Source organism: Chamaea fasciata, unplaced genomic scaffold, assembly GCF_029207755.1.
Source record: "Chamaea fasciata isolate MVZ Bird 193981 ecotype frontalis unplaced genomic scaffold, bChaFas1.0.hap1 SCAF_1, whole genome shotgun sequence".
Taxonomy (NCBI): Eukaryota; Metazoa; Chordata; class Aves; order Passeriformes; family Sylviidae; genus Chamaea; species Chamaea fasciata.
The window spans coordinates 143,304,936-143,331,212 of record NW_027094086.1 but is presented as its reverse complement, the minus strand read 5'-3'; the positions used below and the strand labels follow the sequence as shown (position 1 = coordinate 143,331,212).

The following is a 26,277-nucleotide window of genomic DNA, read 5'->3' as shown; positions in this document are numbered from 1 at the left end:
TAAGAATCGTGATCCTGACACATCTGTCCACTAAAAAGTAGAAACTGACAGCTGCATGACTTCAAAGCACTTCCTCTATCAAACATACATATTTGCGTCACCTCCTCTTCCCATCTCTTCCAATATCCTTGCATTAGGAGATCACAGACAGAACAGCTGGTTCCAGTTTAGCTTCTCTTCATTTCTGCCACTGGAGCGACACCATTTACCCCATTTCATGAAGATCAGAAAGGCCCAAAAAAGCAGAGCACATTCATGTAGGGATAGAGCATGTGCACTGACAAAGCCCCATGTCTGAGGAGAAGCAAAGAAGTGGAGGAATACTCTCAGTGGAGGTTTGGAAGCTCACATAAGCACCAAGTATTTGAAAAGTCTCCAGGAACTCAAAAAGCATTCCTGCAACACTGTACTTGAAGAAAATGCAGCTTTTACTCCCAAATAAGCTGGCTCTTCTGGTTGTCAGGGAAATCCGGAGACAGAGAAGCAGCTCTTTCCATTAGCTGGGTTTTTCCTGTATTGATGTCCAGGTGACAGATTGTATTTTAAACTAGTCTCCTGTGTAAGTTAACATTCCCTGCCAGAACACAAGAATTTCCAAGTTGTCTGAAAACTATCAGCCATGCTTATGGCACATGGTTTTATATTTATTTGATTAGCAATCTATGTAGCCTTTAATGTGGATAGAAGCCTTTGATTTTCAAACAGAACCATATTTGAAGCATATAAAAGCATTAAATGCACCTATAGGATCAAAACTTTGAAGTGAGATTATTAATCTTCATATAGATTTAGAATGATAGGCAAGCATTGGGGAATTTTCATTGCATCACCTTTGTGAGCTTTGGGGTGTGCTTTCTGTCCCTGATTTTTATATACATAGAAATCCAAACCATGTAATACCAACAAATGAAAGCTTGAAGATCTTAGAAATGTGCACAGTACTGACCCAAAGAAGGGTCAGAACATCAGATATTTTTTTACAGATTTCACTGGTTTGTCCTCTAAATTCAAGAATTACTGAACACAGGTATGTTACCTATGCAAACTAAAGATTTTGCCTGCAGCTTAATGCGGAACCCTGAGCATCCTAAAGCTGAGAATAAATATTTAAATTATATCTATCCCAAACTAGATCTCTGGCCACAATAAAGCAGCAGCAGTCAAATTAAATGAACAGTATAACATTAAAAGCATATAACAGCTTATGTAAATTATCCAAATGATTCACAAAGATAACTCTGATTATAATACAGCCAAAGCTTTCTATCAAATCCCTTTTCAAGACTGCATTCATATACTTAAACTGGAAAAAAATCTCCCTTTCATTCTGTGATGCACTCTGGAGGTAAAATCCTAGTGGATATAAGAATGAAGGGCCTTTTAATGGGTTATCATTAAGGTCTTCCCCATTACACCTTGAATTTGTATTTATCAAAATTGGCACCTTCAGAGTATGGCCTTACATATATACAGTTGATTTATTTCTCTCTTGCAGGCTGGTCAGACTCTGGAGAACAACTCCCTAGACCAAACAAACATCAAGCCATAGTAACATATGTTCTTTGTGACCAAGAACAAACTCTCTCTGATAGCTGAGGAGCCTTAAGGAACAGGATTACTCTTCTCTCCCATCTTCTCTCCTGCTGAAGATTATTATTCATCTACCATCACTGGCCCACTGCCTTGGAGAGGGCCAGGCTTTCTGTAAGGACACTTCAAATCTATTACTTCTTAGAATACATTTAAATGAGAAATCCACCTTCTTGGATGGGAAAGAAACAAAATAGCAATTTAATTTCAAATTCTTAAAGAATGCAGCTCACCCACAAAGAAATATATATTACAGTTATCAACTGTGCAGCTTCTCTTACATTTCCAGTGATTTTAGCAATGACTGATGGCAACCATAAGATCCCAGTCTCATCACTCATATTTTGTGCCCAAATGACCTTTACATTACTACACCTCAACTACTGTCCAAGAAGACATGCAATTTAAGTCATCTTATTGTCAGAATGAATGAAAATATGCATGCACTGAGGTAAGCTCAACTGCTTCCTTCAGAGGCAAGATCTTTCTAGTCAACAAGGCACAATAAAACACATATAAGAAATAGTAGTTTCCTTCTTCTGCAGAATTGTGCCATCTTAATTTAGCTCTATAAATGCTGTATTATTTACCACAAACTCAGTGATTATAAAAGACGATTTACTGTGCCTGATTTAAAATTACTAAAATGTCAAATTATAAAGAAGCTATATTTAAAGACACATTAAGACTTTGTGTGTGAGTAATGCAACCTTTCAGAGTCTGGATAAATTTAATTCTCTATGCTATAATTTCCTGTAGCATTTCAAGATGAAGTCACAGAAAATAATCAAATGCAATGATTAATGTGTTCCCAATGTATGTGTTTCTAAAACAAGGTTCTAAGCATTCATTTAGCATGAATTTATGAATACAATACAAGTTCTTCCCCTGACTGCAATTCAGCAGCTCCAGATCATGATGAGAGGATTACTGAAAATGCAGGTGTTATATGAAGCTATACTCAAAGCAAAAACCAGGGGATACGTACTCCCGTTCCAGCACATAAAATCAGGAACACTCAAGATGCTTTCATGTATCTCATTACATATACTTGAAAAGGAAATGTCAGTTGAAGAACAGTCACGCAAAACCGCAGTAAGACAATAGCAAGGTTGATTTATCTGTTACAACAAAGACTGCAACAGATTTTCAGTAAGAGCCCAAAATACACACCCCAGCAAGAACATACCCAAAGCAAAGGCCTTGTATGATAAGCAGCTGAAGAGTGAACAGAAACCAAGCCTTGCTTTCCACTTTCCACATATCCAATCAAATAGTTAAAGACCAGTGTCAATGGCACAACATTCAGAAATAATGTCTATGATGCTTAGCCCTAATGGAGAGAGAGCTTTGACATCCTAGGATCTTTCCAAAGGAAATAAACAAGCTATTAATAATAGCATCTCCCTTCTCTGAAGCTATGTAATGGTCTCTCCCACGGAGTATAATCGCTAGATATCCCAGTTCAAGTATTCTAAATTCAATTAAGGGCAGAAAAAAGATGTTTAAGAGGACTAATATTAACAGAATTATCAAAAATCACTCCAGCTATGAAATTAAAGTGGTGCAGCAGTGGTGGAAACTCAAATGCAAGCAATCCCTAATGATGCATGCACTGATTTTCCTTACTGATGAATCCTACAGAGACCTTTATAGTGCTAAGTAATGGAAGTCATGCAACTGTACATTTTAAGGTACTTGGTAACCAACAGCTAGACCCTATTTGCCACAACATAAGCTTACCCTCAAATGTAAACTGCTTTTTTTCCCTTCCTGAAATAGGAACGTAGGGCTATCTCTACATACAATATACATAAATATTAAAAAGCAAGGAAGTAGCACAGGAAAGACTTTAGTAAGACTTCATACAGCAGCATCAGCTGAATGTGAGAGTCAAAATTCATGTTAAACTGGACACACTCAACACATCTGTATACTGACCTATATGTGTTTGAGCCATAACATCAGCTAGTCTGTGTGCAGCACCACTGCCTCCACTCTGTGTCGAGGAGGAGGAAGTGGTTGATGTGGTAGAGCCATGGATCGCTTGACTGATCCAGTGTTCCATGTTTATACTCCCCTGACTTGAGGTGGGAGTTCCCTGGGAGTCGCCCTGTACGGAGCCTTCGTCTTCTGAACCAGAAGAAGTATCTAGTAATTAAAAACAGCTTGTTAACTTGCAGTGCTTCACAGAAATATTTAACAGAAATAACTCATATTCATATCAAAAATATCAAGAAAGTGCCATTAAGAAAACCTCAGGAAGGTAGGCAAACATAATGAGAAAACTGCAGTACTGAAAGCCCTGAAAATAAGTCAGTTGCTAAACTAAGTCAGTTGCTAACTATGTACCTCTCCTGCTCTAAGATCATGGCATGTGTATTACTGTACAAAAAAAAAAAAAAAGAAAAAAGATAATTTAAGTCTTCATTTATAATGTTAAACACAGAATCTTCCGAAGATCTCCATCTAGAAGAGATTAAAAAAAACTTTCCCAAGCTCACTCCACAAAGTGTGTGAGACGCTTTTCCAATTGCACGAAGTGCAATCCTCAGTGAAATGGGAGTCTCAGCTGGATTCAGTGAGTATGAGAACCACGAGATATGGGGTATTTTCACAGTCTAGTAGATAAAAGAGCAGATAAACTTGAAAAGGAATGGCAGAGCTAATTACTAAGACAATGTTACATTACACTGTTAGTGAATAAACCAGAAAAGAGAAAGGAACTTAGACTATCATAAAATATAACAAGCAGGCCATAGTTAGGTCCTTGTAAGCCCAAAAGGACCAATTCAATCTAAGGTATCACCAAGGGCAAAGCAATCATGTGAACTGTCCCTGTAGACTTTTCCACTACTCAGTTCACCTTCTCTTCAAACATACTTCAGTTAAGCTCGGTGTGCAACAAATGACAGTTCCATTACTATCTATGCTGACAGATTAGCAGTTCATAGCAGCACAAAGAACCATTTTTAAAACTCTCATAAAAATAGAGAGATACTCACCTGGAGGTGTGTAGGCATCCATTGATGTTTGCACCACCAATGAACGTCGTTTTGAGGGCATGGGGACTGCCATTTTCCTTTCTTTATGTTTAGCAAGGGCTGCCTGCACTGCTTCTGTGTGGACATCTGGAAGGAAAGAGGTTTAAAGCCAGAGTTAGATGGAAAGGAGCTGTTCTCTGTGCAGCAAGCACACCTGGCACAGATACGCACATGTGCCAGCTGGGCTGACAAGGCACACCCCGTGATGGGAGGCCAAGAACACATAGGATCTCAGAGGAACTGCAGGAGTTCTCAGCTGTAGAAAAAGCAGCTACAGTGTTAGTGCTGTACTAACAAACAAGCCCTTTGAGCTGTTTGATATTCCCAGAACAGTGCTGCAGTATTTGAAGAGCAGGAACATCACTTCCCCAGAGCAAACCTTTGTTTAACCAGGAGCTGCTACTTCAGTGCCCATTGCTGTTTTCAGTGAAACTGTGGTGTATTAACATTGCCCATTTTTTGAAATGGATAAGGTTTCCAATTTACACAAAAGTCACATAGATTAAGTGAAAAAGAACATTTGCTTGAAGGATAAAAGGTATGTAAAATGCCACAACAGAAATGGCAACAGGTCCCTCATTCCCAAATCCTTCTCCTGCCACTGTCACTTGGCATTATTCACAGAAAAATAAGTACTATATAGGGCTGGCCTGAGGTGGAATGAGGAATAAAAACACCCTAAGCACAGATCTGGTGCTTTGCAGGCAGGTGCGGCACACAGCTCACACCAGCCCATTCCACAGTACCCAACAGACCCCTTCTCCCTGGGGAGGTGAACAGCTTCTCTACCCTTCCCATGTATTTAGAGCTGCCTGCCTCCCAAAGTTTGAAAAAGGCTATTTATCATGTCTAAAAGATGTGAGAGACTTTTTGATAATTTTGATTTGTTTTAAGCACCATTTTTAATTACTACCATAACTACATTTTGAAATAAGTTTGCCTTTAGTTTACTACCTTGCACTGTTTGTCTGCATATTTCTATGGATTTGGGACAAGACTCACATGAGGTGAATGTATGCAAAAGACACAGCAGCCAACAGGAGTTCTTGTGTGTAAAGAAGTTCCCACATATATTGATCATCTGACATCTTGCCTTTTAACCAGTTGCCACTGGTCAGCTGTAGAAAGTACAGCAATTTGTGTGCATAGTTTAGCTGCTCCCATTTGTGGATAAGGAGCACAGAGAATCAGGTCTAATCCAGAGTGACCCCACTTCTGCTGCATCTCCTGGAAGACTGCCCTCACAGGCTGGGTTGGCAGCATGCTGTCATTATCCTACTCCTGTATGATGTGGTGGCAGCTCTGAACAGGCAATGTGCTCCAAGAAAAGCAACAGGAAAGAGAAGAGTGTGTACGTGTGTGTATTTATCTAGTTCTATATCTAGGTCTAGATATAGATCTAGATATATCTTTATTTAAAGAAGTGTGGGTTGAATCACATTTATGTAAATAATTTGTGAGTAACAACCTGGAAGGATGACTAGAAGCATTAGATGATAAGCTGCTGATAAGCTACAGTGTCTCATTTCCAATAATGGTGTTTCCTATCTTCTTCCAGGATTTAAGTAGCTCTCAGTAGAAGTACAACAAGAAAGAGTAAGAAAAAGAGCATTACCAGCTGATTCTGTGAGTTCTTTTCTTTTCTTTTTAAAATCATAAAGAGGATGAGAATATCAGCAAAGAAAAGCAAACAGCAAAGCTGGAAAATCATTCTCAAAAGATTAAGAGCCGTGCAGCTAATGGACCAAAACGAAGGAAGATCAATGTTATCATCAACCCAGAGAATAATTTCTCTCCTGTCATTATTTTTAAGCAGAAAGTTTAAGGTCTTCCTTATAATTAAAAACTGATGAAAAGTTTATGTGAAAAGTATCAGAAAATTTATATGAAAAGTATTAGACTATGAAAATAAATAATGTCTCACCTAACAGCATGACCCCAAGATAAATTCCTACCTGCTCGCTTCACACCAATGTCATTAAGGTACACAGGCCTGAACATGCTCCCTAATAGTTTCTTATCTGTTAAAGAGGGAGAATCCTTGGGTTTCCTTCAAAGGATAGCAATTAGATATCAAATAGCAAAAAAAAAAAAAAAAAAAAACAAACAAAAAAAAAAAGAGCCTTTCCTTTAAAAAAGCTCAACAAACCAACACTCTACAGCAATTTTTGGAAAAAAACCAATTTTTTGGAAGAAAATAAATTTTGCTGATCAACACAGGAGGGACTATTTGTATATTATTGTACATAGGATTGTTTTTTAACTGTTTCAGGAGGGGGAAGAAATTCTGCCAAAAAATTTTAAAGGAGGACAGCTGACAGAAAATCATTAAAATGCTAGTGACAGCTGGATGCTGAATCAGAATTTGTGACTTCTTTGATTTCTTCTTTGATGCTGTTTTGATATAAGAAGGTAGACTCATCAGCTTAATTAAAAACACTCTGCAGGGTTTTAATTTTCAAATGAGTCCACAGGAGTCCAGGAATTGTTGCTTTCTTAATAAGGCACATTCTTGATATGTTTATTTGTAATGGGCTACCATGGAATGAACCACACTATAGATTGCTAAAAAAAAAAAACAAAGCCAAAACCTCACAGGAAAGCAAAACAATGTCAAAGACAAGAAACTCTGAATAAACAAGAGAGAAGCTAAATGGGAAGAAGGAACACGCACACCTGCTCCCAGCCCAGCCTGCAAACTCATATATTTAGAAGGCATTACTCAGACTATGGAGGCTACCAAAAAACCCTGGGACACATGTGTAGAAAATGCTGAGGACAAATAATCCAGAGATTGTCCAGGGAGCATCAACAAGAGTTTACAGGATTTTAGGGTGAGAGGAATAAAATGCAGCATAAACAGTCAAGCTTGGATGAAAAATCTTTTCACATTGCTCTCTCTCAGGAATAAAACTCTTGGCTAAACAAAGTTCCACTAGGCATATAAAGAATGGCTAAGGATTAGGTAGAGGATGAAAAACAGCTTAAATAGATTGTATAGTCTCCCTTTTGAATGAAAGCTTATTGGTGGGTTCTGAAGATCCTCTTAAACCTGTCTGGACAGTCTTGTACAGAGTGGGACTTGGTTAAGCTGGTGAAAAGCCTTCAAGCCCTTCATGTCTCGAGACCAAGACCCGAAGTATTGAGAAATCAGAGAGGTGAAGGAAAGCCAGACTGATGCTTCAGAATTGCACTTGAGAGCAACTCATGGGTTACAGTATCTATCCTGTTACCACAGAAACAGTGAGGAGGTTTGCCCCCTGCAAATATCAGCTTCAGATATGCACTTTGCACACACATACTTTGTTTTTCTCTAGCAAAGCTTTAGCTTTCAAGTTTTAGCTTTGTCTTTCTGGTCTACAAACCAACTTTGCTTACGTAGCACAAGGAATGTTAACCAAAATGCAACTAATAATCTCTTATTGTACTTTTGTGAAACATGGATTTTAAATCCAAGCTGAAACATACATCCGTCATCAGTATCCCTGGTAATCTCCTTCTCATGAATTTGAACAGGAGTGTGGTAGATCTTCTCCTTTACCTCGGTCAAAGATGGGCTGTGGTGTGCATCACATTGTATGCAATTTGCTGCTTTCTCAAAGCTGTCCCTATCAGCTACTGAAAAAATACAAGGAGACTTGCAACAGGAATTTATACAGTAGGAACTGGACGTTTCTTTTTCTCTAAAGAAAGGAAACCACATTGGCAATGCACATCGGGACAAAGTGCAAAGACATATCCAAGTTCCTTTGGGACAGGAAACTGCTATCCCCCCAGATCCCATCACCACAAAGCAGTTTGTATTCTCTACACATCACACACAGCATCAGCAAGAACACCACATTAGAATTTCAAACCATCTCTGGTAGGGTGATGCCCCTGTCTTGCAGGTCTGACAAAAGTGTCTGAATTCCTTCTCAATCTACCCAGGCATACTCAGACTAACTGAATTCATCATACTATGATTGAGTATTGCTATTAAACACAGATTTCTCTGTGTTAATTCTTCCTGAAAAATTTTTCCTGAAAAAAGATTGATCAAGTATGAAATTTGGTCCAGAAACAACACATAGAAATGCCTGCAATAAAAAAAAAAAAAACCAAACAAACAAAAACAAACAAACAAAAAAAAACCCCACTCATGAAAAGAACACTTTTTTGTGTCTTTCCTTATAGTGTTGCTTGCTGTGATTTCTCACCTACTATAAACTCCTGATACAGTTTCAAACAGAAATATATTTTGATGTAATTTCAGCAAGCATTCTGAGAAAGTCCTGTGTCTAAGTGGAAAAATGATACTTTTAGGCAAAATGTTCTTTCATAACTACACTGTTACAGCTGATAAAATGACTCCAGATCCTAACTCTTCTAAGCTCTCCTGTAGGTAAAAAAAAAAAATTTACCATTCCCACCTGGCTCTTCCACAAGAATGTCTTAACAGAAAATCTAGAGCAGAAAAAAAGAGCAAAATATCATTACCTCTGTCTACAGTAGTAGGAACTAAGGCACAATGACTTATCTGCTATTGTTCTCCACTGTTTTATCTTGGCCAACCACACATTGAATCCAATTTGTGTGTTTGCACTCAAAGAATCAATAAATGGGAAAGAGCAAAGCAACAAGCTTGGGAAAGCTCACTTTCTACCTTGTGCTCGTTGCTTAACACCGATCAACCTGCTGTTTGGCATTCAACCTGACGTATTTCTTATAGGCTGCAAACTGCAGACACAACAGCTCTGTCCCCAGTCTTTTCCCTGTTGCATTCAAGCATTTTTACTTGTTTATTCTCTTCCTTTACTTTCTGTGACAGGATAGAAAGGGCAAGTATACTTTTGGGTATAAAGTCAGTAAGTGAAACAGAAAGGAAGTGGAACTGTAAAAACAAGTAGGTAGTAGAGAGAAAGTTTCCATTCAGAGAGCTGATGGTCTGTTATAACTCAAGAGATGAGGTCTCAAAACAAAGGGTAGTGAAATTAAAACAGGCACAGAAAATGAGGGTCTGAAAGTTCAGGCTTCCAGAGTGATGACCTACGGCTTTGGCCAATGAGCTCCATAACCAGAAACTTCCAACTGTTGCAAATTCCTCATGCCATCACAGGATGAATTGCCCAGCTTTCCTGGGATGTGCTCTGCTTAGAGCAGTCACCCTTTTCATCTGGTTTATCTCATAACTTGGCACCAAGGTGTGCTCTTGGCTTAACTGGAAAGGCTTAGGAAAAACAGTCAACCCCACTAAAACAGACATTACTGCACAGAAACAGCTTGCTATGGACACCTTTCTCAAATGGGGTGACTGAGTGACAGAAGATGTTAGGGAGATAACTGTATTAACTGTTGATAGCTGGGCAGTGGTCAAAGGTCAAATAGTAATGCCTAGAAATACAGAAATAAACACTGTAATTTCAGACTGCTGATACTTTTGACTCCTTGTCCACAGTGCTCTTTATTCCATACGCTGTCAATGACCTGAAATCTTTTTCGGGGGGAACACTACAAATTTTTTATTTAGCCACAAGTTGAGCTCAATGGTTTCACTGGCTCTGGGATAATCTAAGCCTCTTTGGAACTTCTCATGAAGCCTTTTTTGGGAAACATACTTTCTCTCCTCCTTGCACAAATATATGCATACTTAGAACAAGTGGAGACTTCCCTCTATGACAAGTTGTGCTCTCCTAGTTATTTCCTTTGAGGAAGACAGTATGTATGATCCTTCTTGGCTCAGCTGTCTCCACAAGCAAATCAGTCTTCTCTTCCTGAAGCAAAAAACAATTGTTGTGTGATGAACAAGGCCAGCCATTTCCTGCTCCACATCTGGAGCCCTGCTGCAGCATCTCGTTTTTCTCCATAGCTGCTAGAGGAGAACTCTTCCAAAGAGTGCATTCTTATTTGGCATGAAGCATAATCCTGACTCACCCTACTCCTTACACCCCATGAACAGGGATGCCCTTTTCCTTACCTGGGCAAGAGAGAGTGTCCTTTAAAGCTCAGAATTGCAACTGAGACATTTGAAATATGCTGCAAATTCCTAGTCCTCCTAAAGACCTTTGCAGCTTTTAGCAGAATGAACTTGCTCCTTTTTCTTCAGATCTTTTTCAAAAGAACAAAAACCAATTCAGCAAATTACAGTTGCATTCTTCCTCAAGGTGGAGGGGTTATTAGGGATTTTTCTTTCCTTACATAAGTTTAACTTCCCTCAGCAGCTTCCTTTATTCAATATTAGCTGCATTTGCTCCATGGGCATGTCAAACACTCAAAATACTGTAAGCAAAGCAGTACCTCCTCAGAGATCAGGGATCTGGGTATGAGTTCTGCATGGATCACAGAAAAGGGTGCTCCTCCCACGGCAAGCAACAACTACATTTAAAAATTCCACATTATAAAACTGTTCCTCACAGCCCTTGCATAAAATGCCTCAGCACACAAAAGAAAAACATTATCTTCTTTTGTACTTAAATCAGGTCTTGCAGTTGTGTGTCAAGTAGTTCTCCTGCATCTCATTTACCACGCAGTCCTGTCTCTTTTTAAGATAAGAAATTAGACTGGCTGTAGACAGGGGTTGTGCATTGCTAGAACCAAGATTTTAGAATCTGTTTCTGCCTCTGTTTCTGATAAAATATATTCCTTCTTCTGGTTTTGCTCATGTTTTCAGTTTCCTAGGAATTATAAAGCCTTCATATGCAATCACCAGCTGTTTAAGAAACACAAATCCGAAAAAATAAGCTGTGGCCTAATAGTTTCTGTACAGATGCATAATTACCTAACAGAGTCCCTACCATCTTCTGCAGCTTGGTTTGCCTGTTGTGAGGTAATGATACTACTTCCATCCCTCCTTTCAAGGGATGTACCCCTAGAAGAATAAAACTGCCTGGAGACAAACCTAGTTGTGATCTGAATTCATCCATCTCCTCTGTTTCTTCCTTTTGGCTCATGTAATTCCTCTCATTCCTCTCCCCTGAGCTCTTTTCGTCTTCCCTTTTTTTTTTTTTTTTTCCTTGTTTTGAGCTAGCCATTAGAAACAATCTTTATTCCTTTGCATTAGTAGCCAATTCCTGGTAACATGATGGATGACACAACTGGGAGTAAGACAGGCCTAAGGACTGAGAAGGTTTAGACTCCTTGCTTGTTACAGGATAGCCCTCCAATACAACTACCTCACTCAGAGAACGGCAGATTATTAAGATCAAGAAGGCCGATGCTCTGCTTTAATGAGTTGAGAATGCCAAAGGATTTTTAATTAGAGGTTATTTAGGTACATAAAATACATAGTTATGTTTCATTTATATTGCAGTAGAGGATCAGCCCTGAAGTCAGACATTTAACAAATAAGTAAAACCACAAATAAATCTCTGTCATGGGGAAGCAAGCATCTGGGATGGCATGAAGGAAAACAGCTGGAAGAACAGACAGAGGAGGCACTGGAAGCAAGGGCATTTCCTGCTACATCAACACATAGTGCAACAGAAAAATCAAAACAATTCCTAGTTATTACAGGGAAACAGCTGATACTATAGAAAATAGCATTATCAAAGGTGACTTTTGGCTGAAAATTCTGGATAAGACAATGATAAGTATAGCAATTGTATGCTAAGTAATTATACAGAGAGAAGGTTGGTAATTGCTCTCTTACAGGAAACCAGTAGTTGAAAGCACGAAAGTTGCTTCTGAGTTTAATCAGACATGTGTTAGAGCTACCATGGAAACAAAGGACACACTGAGAATTCCTAATAAACAGCCTGTAAATTATCTGAATAAAGATAACTTGGTAGCTACATTTATTGAAAATGCAATTAGGATATACTAAATAGGGTGAAACATGGTAAATGTGGTACCATCAGAACAGATTACAGTTGGATTTTTTCTTTTGGTTGTCCTGGCCTGATAGCACTGAGTTGTTTTCAGGCATATACAGGGCAAGTGATTTCATAAAAATTGCTCTGTTCATCCAACACAGATCAGTCCCTTGGAAATCATCTCACCCCTGGGAATGTGAAAGTGAGTCCACATAACAGTTCTATGCTATAATGAAGCAGTCTCAGAATACTTTCACAATCTCACTGGGTATTAAGACAGGAAAGCACATGGCCCGAACAGTGTGACACCTAATTTCTCTCCATCTGGAAGCAGGTGTGCTATTAATTCTGAAATATGGCATTCACAACAGTCAACACGTGATTGAATGCAAGAACAGCTGCTCTAAGATAACTCTCATTTATAGGAGGGCTGTGGAGGTTCCTAACAGAAAAAAAATGTTGCTCACCTTTCAAAAAAAATAAAAAAAAAGTGGGCAGGTTTCAGTCCTTGGGATATTTAAGCTATATATACTAGCCCTCTGGCTTTACTGGGAACTGGGGATATATGGATATGCAAGGGAAACTTCTGCTCTCTTTTTATGAATTTGGGGCTAAATTTTGTTGATCTGTATCATTTTTGGCAGTTAAAAGTCAGTGGTTTAGAAAAGACGTGTACTCCCACGAATGTGCTACTGGAAAAGGCTTGCCTTTTCAAGGATGCTGTAGCCAACAAGCCCCTCCGGTGCAGGAAGCTGCTCCTTGCACTCCACAAAGGGCTGTGCCATCCTTCAGTAAATGCTGAGCACCTCCTGGGCATCTTCGATCCCTACCTGCTGCACACATGCACAAACCAGATGCTTGGCGTGTTCTCATGTGGTCAGAAAGCTAAACTCTAAGGAAGAGAAGCATGGCTGTCAACTCCCATTTTGGCTGGCCCAGCAGTAATCCATAATTCTGGGTAGAAGGAAGAGAGAAGCTGAACATGTGGCTGGGAAAGCTGTATGGGCAGCCTGCGAAACACAGAGCTCACATGCTGGAAACAGAGGACACCAAAACAACAGATTGAACTCTCTCTGACTCCACTGCTGCTTTTGCTGGAAGGCATAGTTTTTGCTTTAATTTGGATTCTTCAGGTATTATAATAAAGTTAATTCTAAAATTTATTCTCAAAACTCTGAGTTTTAAAATTCTATTAACTCTACTCATAAGCGAAATAAAACCCCAACATGCAGGTCTCCCACTAATAATTTCCATCTTTCCATTTATTTGCTATTCCATTTGTAATGCAATCTGGAAGTCAGCTTCACACAGTGATCTCATCTCAGCCCCCTTACTGTGCAATCTGAACTAAACTAACTTTATATTTGTTTCTCTCCAGAGATCATCAAATAATTTTTCTCCAGAGTTCTATATCCTCACAAAATTTTTCTGCTGGGTCAAAAGCAAGGATGTAGTCATATAAATTACATATTTGCCAGCATTTTTCTTCAACTTCTTTTTTGTCCTGATTGAGTTGTAGCTTGAAATTTGTAAGCAAGCTAGATCAGATAGGAGATTAATTAATTTCTGAATAAATCTGTTTACAGTCAGGTTAATGACTTCAAATTAACTTCTAGAAGTAATCCTCACTCACATTTAGGGTTAAAATATTATTTATGATCAGTCACATGAACATTTATATGCAGTGCCATTCAAATACACAGCACATCAAAAACATTTTCCTTTCTCCTTATTCTTTGGAGAAATGCTAAATGATGAGGACTCTGTAAAAATGATTCCTCAAATCTTCCCATTCCATCCTTTAGCATGCACAACTCTCATAGTGTCAAAGTGTAATCATTTTTTGTCAGTTCTGGCAGGATGGCAGAGCAAGATCTTGAATGTCCTTTCAAAACCACAAAATTTAAGTTACCTGTATATTTTCAAATCACCATGAGGTGAGCTGTAAAGACACAAAATGTCACCAACATTTACTAGGGTTCATGCACACACCTACCTCACCTACCTCATAGAAAATGAGAACAAATACATGTTGAGGCAAGGACTGAAGCTCCTAGAGCAGAGCAGCTCAGCTGACAAAGGTCTGGTGCCAGCATCTCTAGGACTTGGGTCTACAGGGAATGTTCTTTCATTCCTAAATATCATATTTCAAATGACCCTCAAACCTGGCCTGGGATGATTTGTTCTGAAGTTTAACAATTTCATGCTCATTATAAATTGTTCTGTCTTCTACCCTGTGAACATCAGTGTGGGAAGGTGGCTCAGGAGTTTGAGCTGTGAGAGGTGTAGTTGTGGCAGTACCTCCAAGTATCTCCTATATTATGATCTTTTAAAAGAAGTGCTGAGTGCACTTGGAAAATCACTGTTCCCTGCAGTGGTGGGATCTCTGGGGCAGGGGCTGGCAGCTCTCCTAGACTGGTGTACCAGACCAATTTTTTCTTTCTCACCTCCACCACCTAAATGATGGGGTGAAAAAAATCACCAGAAGAGTGTCAGAAGGGAGGTACTCTCCCAGCTGCGAGTGCAGGTACCACAGCCACCTTACAGGCCGTACCCTTCCTCCATGCTACCAGCTGAGAAACGTTGATTCCACAAATGGCATTTCTCAAAACTGTCCATTTCTCAGTTCCCAGCTCTGTGCTCACCTGCTGCTGTGCCTTTTAAAACTCATCCACGGAGTCCATGCAGAGCATGTTCTCTCAATTGCTGGTCTTACTTCTAGGACACCATCAACCCCCAGACAGAAGCAGCACAATTTCACATATGCAGCTACTTCCCGCATCATTCTGAATATCTGGAAAACTCAGTTTTTAGAGCTCATTTAGAGCTCATTTTAGAGCTCAATCCTTTTCTTAAGGATTACACTGCTCCAAGCAGTGCTCTGGTCATCTTCAAGGCCTATTACAAAGCTCATGAGAAACAAGAGACTTAATAACCTTGGCCCAACCCATTTGTCCCATCCTTGTCTCATCAGAGGTGAATTCTGGTGCAGGAGAAATCATAGAGACACGATCTCATTCCTAACACATCCATGTACCTTTGAATATATTAGACCACATTCCCCAGCAATTAATGTTGCTCTTTTATAAAATCTTATTGGTGCGCATTTTTTGTGTTATCCATTCTGGTTTTAGGTGGGGTTTTATGACTGACAAGCGTGGAAACAGTAAAAGCCAGGTCCTGGCACACGAGAACTCTGTCTTTCAGCATTGGGATGGAGAACTCAAGCTTTTTGCTTTGGCCTAATTTAAAGGCCACAGGGTGTCCTTTTGGAAAAATGAAGGTGGAAAGGACCTGATGATTCAGTTCCTTGTGTGTTGATCACCCAGCTGAGGGAGGATAACACACTTGTTCTCCAGAAAGGTGCTGAAGGCCTCTGAGGGAGAGTTGCTCTCTGAAGCCCACGGACCATGACCGGCTGGGAAACAAAGAACTGGGGGAGATTTATGGTGACCAAGAAAACAATTTCTGATCCCAAGGACCTGCCCACGGGCTCTGTCACCTGGCAGGGTCCCAGCAGCTGCTGCTGTACTGCACTGCAGCCTTTACGTGGCAGCAGAGCCCAGCTCAGCTCCGGCCACCACAGCGACAGCCACAGGCAAGGGGCCAAGCTCCGGCAGGATAGTCACCACAGGGCTACATCAGGGAGGGGTTTTTAAGCACCAAATCAGTGAAGACCATTCTTCCAAAAGCAAGACAGCTGATATGATGGCATTTTAAATAATGGCAGCAGAAAATTCAGGTCCTCCTCTGAGGGTTTTCAATGTTAACAAGAGCAGAAGGCAGCCACTGCTACCAGTGAGTCAAGAGGGCCCCAGCGACTGTATGGAGGGACAACAGCCCCTGAAAATCGCAGTCAGAAAATGAGTTAGCTCATTCAGACAGCACGGCAGGAGAGTGAAAGCCAGGCTAATCAAACTACTCCCTTGCCTACTCCACCACACAACTGCTATCTCCTTGTCTCACCAAACCATTCCAAATCCACGGATCTGCAGCTTCCAAAAGTACTCGAGAAACCTAGTTTCTAAAAGGCACTAAGGAAACAAAAGCGGTATGGCCAACTGCAGCTACACCTACATGAGCACTGTTAACTCATACTCCAGTCTGTGCCTGACTCTGCAGTCCCATCAGCGGACCAAGGCCGATGCTGACACGCAGAGCCACAAGCGCTGGACAAGCCACCATTCCTCTGCCTGAGCATTCCTGCCTGAAAATCCACTAGGCCAGAAAAGCCTCTTGGCAAATTTACTGATCCAGCCTACAGCACCATTTGGCTTCAGTGTCATCTTAAGCCCCCAGATAACATTATAGTACAAGCACCGGATAAGGAATGGCAGTTGCTAAGAGAAAAACATTGCCATGATCTACACTTGGCAAACTTTTCCAAATACTGTTTCTAAATGAGTAAATACTAAGAGTTTGTTTTTTTTTTTTAAAATCAGTAGTAAACAAATCAAGGAATGCTTTTGGATTAATATCAGCTAAACTATTTGCCACATTTGTATAAAGTAAATAATACCATTTAACCCTGCGCTAATTCAGTTACTACACTTTATAGCATTTTCTATTTCTTTAGACATCTGAAAAATTATCAAAGCTGACAGTTTGAAACGTAGTGGTTTCAGGCTTCCTTCCTGTATAAAAAGAAGCAGCCAGGAAATTTTAAACCTTTTTGGTTTTAAAGAATTAGACTAAATTTCCAGTGTAGGCTGAATTATAAAATTCAATTACCTTAAAACAAGCAATATCCCAGGAACATTTAGGGGGAAAAAAATAAGAGTCCACAAACTCAAGTGGCAATTTTATTTATAATATAAAATCATAGAAAGCAGGTTTTCAAAATTACAGTGCTGAAAAATTTGGTTACAACATTAATGAAATAATGATAATAAAAATTGAGGTAAAAAAACAGGTAGGGAATAAAAATGTCACAGTTTGACATTTTGCATAATACAAGAAAATAAGTTGAAGGTGATATTGGTGTCAGCAATGATTTTGAGACTCCAAAGAGAGTTCATTAAACGATCTTTGCTGACTTTTGCTGACATAAAAAGCAAAGGCATGGAAGGAGAACTGGATGACTTTCAGAATCTTAGACTTCCAATTAGGAAAACCTTACCAAGAAAAGACAGAAAAGGACTTTGATCAGAGTTGGAATAGGAGATTTATTTGCAGATGTTAATTGAAATAAACTGTGCAAAACACGAAGGAAGGGAAATGGTATCCTAGAAGTGAATTCCTTATTGGTTAAAGAGTGTGTATTCATTTTGTTTGGGGCTTTTTCCAAGTAGATGTGCCAAATACGATAACAAACACTCAATCTGGGTAACAGCTAGGATCTCACAATCACAATGTGATCAGAGCAGTGATGCACAAGTATTAAGCACAGCAAAACAACATGCCAAAGACTTCTACCTGAAGCAAATCTGAATCTGAAAACATGATAACCAGAATGAAACCTGACTTGCAAGTTTGCAGCCTACAGAAATAATTGAGTAATTAAGAGGCCAAGAATGAAACAGACTTCTGATCTCATAGGGGCAACAGAGAAGGGGAGGACATAGTACAGGGTTGGTTTGTTGGTTTTTTGTTTTTTTTCAGTGTGGAACACTGCACTGTATCTTAGAAAAGCTCCTCTGAAAGTAAATTTGAAGATGATCTGATTGAAACGTCTACTTGTACACTTACATTTACTTCACTGGCATTTGCTTCGTTTGGGTTTCGAGTAAGTGAAGATGCAAGAGTTGCTCAAACCCGTTTGCTGGAGAGCTCAGTGTCTTGCTGAGGAGTCATGCTATAGAGCAACCAAGCTAGGAATTCAAAGCCTTGCCAGAAGTCCCCAAAACACTGTCAAGCTTTTCAGTTTTAACACTGAGTACATTTTCAGAGCAGCTAGATCTGAATTTATGGTATAGTCCTGACTCTTCTAAAGTGAGACTCCTGCATTAATAACAGCCCTTTACACTGAATTCCTTACTTTTCTCCACAGCAACAAAGTTTGTGTCTTTATTATTTAAAAAGATAAATAATTACAACTTGGCCCATCCCTAAGATAGGACTTCATGCGCCATTTCACTGAACAAATACCTTCCTTTTAAGGCAGCAGACAGCAACTGAAACCAGGAGGGAGCAACACCAACTCAGAGCACTCTTGGGGTCTCAGAAGAGACACACAATGGAGATGTGCAGGATGTCTCCTTTTGCCCATCCCCAAACTGACTCAATGTCTTAGTTTACAAATGGCAAACATAGCTCAAGCAAGCAACTTTTGACTCACAGTCAAATGCATATATTTTAAACAGAACTGCTCTGGCGAGTCATAGCTTGGAGATTGGAGGACCATGTGTTGAACACCCACAAATTATACAAGTTCAGGAATAGTATTTTTTTACCTATTTAAAAACACTGGGTAGAAATCAGACCATTTATAGTGTAATGTTGGAGAAGCTTCTAGGAGCTTATATATCATGGAATTATTACACAGATACCACAACCATTATTCAACAAAAAATTGGCAACATCTACAGTATGAACCCAGGGTTTCTGAGGGGAGGAGGGAGTTTTAAAAATTTATCAGAATGGTCTGGACACACATGAACTTTCTCTGCCACATTTATCATTTAATTTTCCTTTAAATGGGACTGGCAAGCTCCTTGACTAATGGAATGAACCAGAGATATGCTACAAAAAAGTTTAATAAGGAGCTCTCCACAATTTTCCATTTGTGTCAGCATAAGGAGTCTGACTGCATCCAGCAAGAGACATCTCTCAAACACAATCCAGAGCTTCCACAGTCAAATTTACCCTCCTCAAGACCCTCCATAACCATCAGGCTCTGGCTTCTGACTCTCAGCTCACCAGGGTCTCTCCAGCCACAAAGGTTGGTGGGTGCTGCTGTCTACAGCTCCCTAATTCCCAGCTGTCAGAGAGGCAGCACCAGATGAACCAGTCCGTGGCATCAGGCTGCTATCTGAGAAGGATGCTCCTACTGCAGCAGCCCCTGAAGCAGTTCAAACAACAGCTGAGCACACCTACCCTTCATTGTGGTAAGGTGTCACACATGCAGTTTACACCTTTAAAGGTAAGAGTAAGGAAGTTTCAGAGCTCACTTTTCCTTTATGGAGTCACAGAATTGTTAAGTTTGGAAAATATAACATTATCGAGACCAACCATTAACCCAGCACCACTGTGTTCACTATCCAACCACATCCCCAAGTGCCACATCCACATGCCTTTTGAATACTTTCAGGGATTGTCATTCCACCTCTTCCCTGGGCAGCCTGTTCTAGTGGTTGACAACTTTTTTGGTGAAGAATTTTTTCCTAATATCCAACCTAAACCTCCCCAAGCACAACTTGAGGCCATTTTCTCTTGTCCTATCTCTTGTTACTTGTGAAGAGAGGCTGAACCCCATCTGTCTCCAGTTTCTCTTCAGGGAGTTGTACAGCGTGATAAGGTCTCCCCAGAGCCTCCCTTTCTCCAGGGTAAACACCTCCAGTTCCCTCAGCTGCTCCTCATAAGACTTGTGCTTCAGACCCTTTGCTAGTTTCTCTGCCCTTCTCTGGACATGCTCCAGCACCTCAATGTCTTTCTTCTTGTGAGAAGCCATTATAAAACAGTTTTAAACCAACCACTTCCTTAATTTTGTGTTATATCTGTAGCAGTATCACGAAGAAAGTTGGATCCCATTCACTTGGAAATGAGTTATTACCCTTCTGTTCAGCTCCGAAATTAATTTTATCTTCCTTTAATCAGTGCTTCTATTTAGGGCATAATGATGTTCCCAACTTGCTATACTGCAAATTCAATATTTTTCTTATAGTATTACCAAACTAGAATCAGTACAGTAAAATTCAGCTGTGCCACAGAACCAGAGACTGGAGTAGGTCAGCAGGAACCTCTGGAGACCATCCAGCCCAACTCCCTGCTTTAGGCATGGTCATCTACAGCATACCACTTGGGGCCATATCCAGTGGGGTTTTAAATGGCTCCAAGAATGGAGACACTACAACTTCTCTGGGCAACTTATGCCAGTGCTCAACTTCTCTTAGAGAAAAAAGAGCTTTTTTCTTATGTTTAAATCAAATTTTTCATATTTGAATGAACCTGACTGCATCCAGCAAGAGACATCTCTCAAACACAATCCAGAGCTTCCATACTCAAATTCACGCTCCTCAAGACCCTCCATAACCATCAGGCTCTGGCTTCTGACTCTCAGCTCACCAGGGTCTCTCCAGCCACAAGGGTTGGTGGGTGCTGCAGTCTACAGCTCCCTAATTCCCAGCTGTCAGAGAGGCAGCACCAGATGAACCAGTCCGTGGCATCAGGCTGCTATCTGAGAAGGATGCTCCTACTGCAGCAGCCGCTGAAGCAGTTCAAACAACTGCTGAGCACACCTACCCTTCATCGCAGTAAGGTGTTGTACATGCAGTTGACACCTTTAAAGGTAAGAGTAAGGAAGTTTCAGAGCTGCCCAGATCCCTCTGAATGGCATTACACATGTGTGGTATATCAACTGCTCCTTCCAATCTGGTGTCATCTGCCAGTGTGTGAAGAGGGCACTGTGTCACCTGCAAAGTCACTAATGAAGCTATTAAGGCATACTGGAGCCAGTGTTCACTCCCTACAGTACCTATCAGAGACTGGTGTCCAGTTGGTCTTTGTGTCACTGATCACAACTCTCTAAACTCAGTTTCAGCCAATTTTCAGACCACATCACTGTCCACTTATCTAATCCATATTTCACCAGTTTGTCAAGGAGAATGTTATGAGAGACACTGTCAAAAGCTTCACTAAAGTCAAGGCATCCAACTTCCACTGCTCCTCCTTCAATCTCCAGCGATGTCATCTCATTGTGAAAGGTCACAAAGCTGATCAAGCATGAATTGACCAGCCTATATGAGAACTTTGTACATCCATTCTGTCTACTCCCAATCACTGCCTTGTCCTTCATATATTTAAAAAGAGATTCCAGGACTATCTGCTCTACCACCTGCTCAAGAGATCAAGAAGAGTCTGGCTGACCTGTAGTTTCCCAGATCCTATCTCTTGCTGTTCCTAGAGACAGCAATGAACCTTGCTTTCTCTCAGTCTGTGGAAACCTCCCCTGACTGACACAACTTTTTGAGGAGTTGAAAGTGGACTCACATTGGTCAGTGATGCATCCCCATCATGTCACACAGACTTCTACTTGTTCAGTTTGTTCAAATTTTCCCTGTACTGATTCTTCTTCACAGAGTATAGGTTGTCATTGCTCAAGACTTTCCCACTGGACTCAGATGCCTTGCTTTCCAGAACTCAAATACCATCAGCACAGACCAAGGCAAAGGATACATTATTGGCTTGGCCTTTTCCATGCCCTTGTCACCCAGCCTCCTGCCCCATTCAGCAGTGGGACCATGTTTTCCCTATTCTTTCCTTTTTCACTAATGTGCCTGTTGAAGGCCTTCACACTAGCTGCCAGATCCAGTTCCAGATGTATCTTAGCTTTGTAACTCCAGCCCCACACGCTTGGATGGTGCCTCTCTATTCGCACAATGAATGTTCCCCATATATAGCTACATCAGTTTACAACAAACTTCTTTGAAAAAAAGCGAGGAACAGAACAAGACAGTTCAAATTTTCACTCCAGTTCCGGGGTCTCCAGTCCCACTCACCCGATCTGTAGCGCTCATCCCGTGACCCTGAGGACCTGCGACGGTGATACCGAGACGAAGAGGATGGAGTGACAGGAGTTCGACGTTCTTGTGGTAACGCCTGGTCCACCCCTGCATCAATTAAAAAATAAAAAAAAACAAACAGCTCATTCTGATTGAATTTTGGAAGATTTATAGTGAGGAGGAGTTCAGCATACACTAGGAGTAGCAAATGAACATTCAGTGTCTAAAGCACATCGTGTCAATTGGTTACATACTACTTGCCTCTGGTCAGCTTTTCTGATGTGGTTATTTTCCTGGTTCTCTCTAAAAAAACATTTTTCCAGGGTCATGGACAACATAGAAAGAGCAAACAGACAGTAAGCTTGGCATTTTTTATTTCCACAAACAGATGACTTTTCATAAAGTAGTATTTAGGAAATATTTTAATGAGCTAATAAAGGCAGACACCATTGCAATGGATATTGAAACCTTCCTGCAAATTGGTTCCTAGGAAAACTTAGTGTGTACCATCTAAAACCTCATCTGGTTGGATGGTGTCAGCTGGTGACAACACAATACTAACCTGAGGAAGCTAGTTCCTGTGGGAACTGTAGTAAAACCTATAGTCATTTTTAGCTACCACTGGTCAGAAAGCAAACAACAACTGCACCAAACCAGGCTGAAAAAAAGTAACCTATTCCAGCAAAACAACAAAAACAGCCTTGTAAACCTGCAGCATTTGAGTATGCTGAGCCTAAACATCCAGTATTTTAAGATTCAAACCTTTTATTAATCCCTTTCCCATAGTGAATTTGCTTTTTTTTTAACAGTATTCTCTTGATAGGTTCTTAAACTACAGTAGTAATGGAGCAGCAGCATGATAAACACTTCTAGAAATTTATGTTTTGGACAACTTCCAGAGAAGAGTGAAGGCAATGACTTAAGCAGGAAAGTTCAAACAAACAACAAGAACAGAAAGCAGACCTATATCTGTAATAATGGCATGATGTGGTGCCCTGCTCTCTTCCAGAGAAGAACCTGAGTAGACAAGCCCAGCTGATGCGTTCAGATTGGACTAACAAAGCACAGAGCCTTGGGTGTGTGATGCGCAGGGGTAAAGAACCAGGAGTACCTGACAAAATTAAATTGATTCTTTCCTATGATTTTTTGCCTTTAAGAAGGCAAAAGTTACACACTATGTGTAACTGTAACAACAGAAAAAAACCCTGGCCCCTTGTACTTAGGGCTCAAATGTAGGACTAATAACTTGAAATTGGATTCAACAGAACAATCCTTGGAAATATGTTCATATTTTTCAATTAAAACATAATGTAAAAAATCTCCACTACTATTTCTGAATGGTTCAATGTCAGCTTATTGGAGAGGGATAAGTTTACATTTGTGGAGACAAGAATTTTTATGCAGACCTCAGACCAACAGAAAATCCTGTGATTACTTCAATCAGTCTCAGTTGGGTTTCAATGGACTCTTTATTTTAAAAAACATCTTTTGAAAAAAAGTAGACATTGCATGCTTGGTTATTTCTTTGTGAAAATAAACGGCACTCGAAATCCAGCTTCTCTCTTAAATCTTTGGATTATCAGCAACGTCAAGTTTGCTTTGATTTTGTGGAGGAATGGCTGGTTGGCCAAAAGACATGCTTGGAGTAAAATCTCATAGGCACCTAAAAGACAGAATGAATCCATAAATTTTCCTCTACTCAGATTGTGATTAATAATTCACTCTCTTAAATCAAATAAAATGTCTTCATTTAACTCCTCTGTCTCCACACTATAGTACTGCATCATTTCACTCGTTCTCACTTCCCTTAATATTGTTTTGGTCAGGTGAACCTGACTTCTAAATCACTGAAATAATCAAAAGGAGTACTTTTTCCTCCCTTTTATTTATCAAAATAAATACTTTCTCCTCCCTTTTATATTCAGAATTTTTCCTTTTTAATTTGGTCACCCTGAAAATGAGTTAATAATAAAACTAATCTTGACTGAAATTTTTCTAAAAACTCTGTTTTTGTCTGTTTGAGATGCTAAGCACCATTATTCATCTCAGTCTTCATCTACATTGTCAAGAATTAAATAATTTCTGGAAATCATATATATTCACAAAAATCCTAAAAAAACACATCCCAAAATTCTACACCTAACACTGATGCTGTGTGACAGAGGTTTTGCTAAGAAAGCAGTACCACATTTCCCATTGTAAGTGACTTGTGTAGCTCCATGGCATGTGGAAAAAACCAAAGAAAGATAATTGAGACGTTACCATTGCAGTACAACACAAAGGAAAATAATACAGGAAAAGGGGAGTAATTGCATCTTCCAAACAAAACAAAACAGAAAACAAAAAAAACCCCAACATAACAAACAAACAAACAAACAAAACCCACCAAAAAAAAACCCCACGCAACAGACTTTGGAAACATCTTAGGGAAATTAAATAGGGAGGAAACGCATCCGTTTTAGAGGTTCTCAACTGCTGCAGGAGGGAGATCCTCCAGGCAGAATTGGAAGCCATTGGGCAAAATACATTCAAGCCTGTGGCTTTCTTCTCCTGGCTTAGTGACTGTGAGACACCCCAAGTATCCCAGCCCCTTTTCTGCAGCTGTGGGCACCACTCAAGCATCTTTTTCCAGGTGTAAAATAAACAGTGCACACAGGATAACGTCAAACACTGACCCTGCCATGGCAGAAGACAGCAGGACACCCAACTGTCCAGGCAGCACTGCTGCCCACAGATTCCCTGACACTGCCAAGGGCTCTTCCCTCCTCCAGTGCACTATGGAGATTGTGGTTTTGCTACAGATACATTAAGTGTCTCAACTAACCTTAAAACTGAAACACTTTAGCAAGTTTTATTTCCACCTACTTTGTATACATGTGTTTGTGCTTTTAAGTAAGTCAGTCATTGACACAATGGGCAACATGAAGTTTCTTCACAGTCAGGAAAGAGGGAGCTCCAACCCATCGTCCTGCACCAGCAGTCATTTAAGGCTATAGAAAACTGAATGAGAATATCAAAATATGAGATCTGGGGGACCATTTCATGGCTTTACTTCCCACTTGGCCATATATGTAAAAACGGTGAATAAACCCCTAGCCAAGTGTGGAGCAAGACATGTGAACTTGGCTCACTGATAACACCAATTAAGATGAGGAAGTTAATTGTGTGCTAAAATACAAGGAGAAGCTCTGCATTAGCCAACTGTGGGGGACACTTTGTATTATGTTCCTCTAGGGTGAAAAAACAGAAAGCACTGCCCCACTTTGGAAAGACAGCAAGGAACTGGATATCAGTTCTTTACTGAAGGGTCTGGAGCAGGAATTTGCTGGATTGCCTGGACTCACATCTTGGCTTCCTGCGCACCCGCCGGCTCCCACAGCACCAGTGATGGTGTGAGACAAAAGGACACAATAGCAAGAACCTACACACTGCCATTCCTGAGCAATGGTGGGAGTAAAAGCCATGCAGAATAATGACTACCATGAAATCAGTGAAGTGTTGCCACAAATAACAACGCAGTGTTAACAGCCAAATTGTTCACCTCCATGAAGGCTCCAGCAGTTATGTGCAGTAACAAGAATATATTTTTTTCACTTCTACTTCTGAACATAACTAAACCCCAAAAATTGATAGCTTTCACAGGCAGCACAAGGGTCCGTGAGTTAAGTGCTAATGCTTGTTCAAGTGCAGCTTCACCCAGATGGGTTTGTGAATTCGCGGCGTAATGGCTTGAGAATCCATACTTGGATCGATTCCTAAATTTGAGGAGGCAGCAGAGCAATGAATGGCTTTCCTAAGAGAAAGGACAGCGTCATGCCAGTGCCCTGTGCACAGACACATTCATAGCCACTGTCAAAGCAGCATAATTCGTAATAACACCGTGGTCTACCCCAGTCTTGTAGCTCAAGCAGGACTTTATCAGGTAAGCGTGATTAGCTTTAGTGATGGATTCTTTGCAAGCTATGAGGAATTTCAGGAAAATATATATGTCTGGAACACAGTTGTTTTATATGAGAAGCTTAGATATCCGTGCTTCATGGTCATCACAATACACACAGGCAGCAGCAGGTGCACTGAAGCAAACAGGCGTGTTCCTAATACAAGCTAAAGCTCCTAAGACACTTATATTTAGGTGTCTACAAGAAGGTGCTTAAGCTAAGCTCCCATTATGAAAAACAGAGACCTGGACCAGAA

At 40.2% G+C, this 26,277-nt stretch overlaps 1 protein-coding gene across 6 annotated transcripts in view; it reads right to left on the bottom strand.

Annotated features, from left to right (window-relative positions):
- The window catches only part of DIP2C (disco interacting protein 2 homolog C), a 309,083-nt gene that overhangs the window by 110,560 nt on the left and 172,246 nt on the right, over positions 1 to 26,277 (bottom strand). For all 6 annotated transcript variants that reach the window (XM_066200565.1, XM_066200584.1, XM_066200575.1 and 3 more), the window contains 3 exons: positions 22,081 to 22,191; positions 4,596 to 4,721; positions 3,532 to 3,741 (listed from right to left, as the gene is read on the bottom strand). In XM_066200565.1, coding sequence (XP_066056662.1) covers positions 3,532 to 3,741; positions 4,596 to 4,721; positions 22,081 to 22,191 — 447 coding nt within the window. The remainder of the gene's footprint in view (positions 1 to 3,531; positions 3,742 to 4,595; positions 4,722 to 22,080; positions 22,192 to 26,277) is intronic.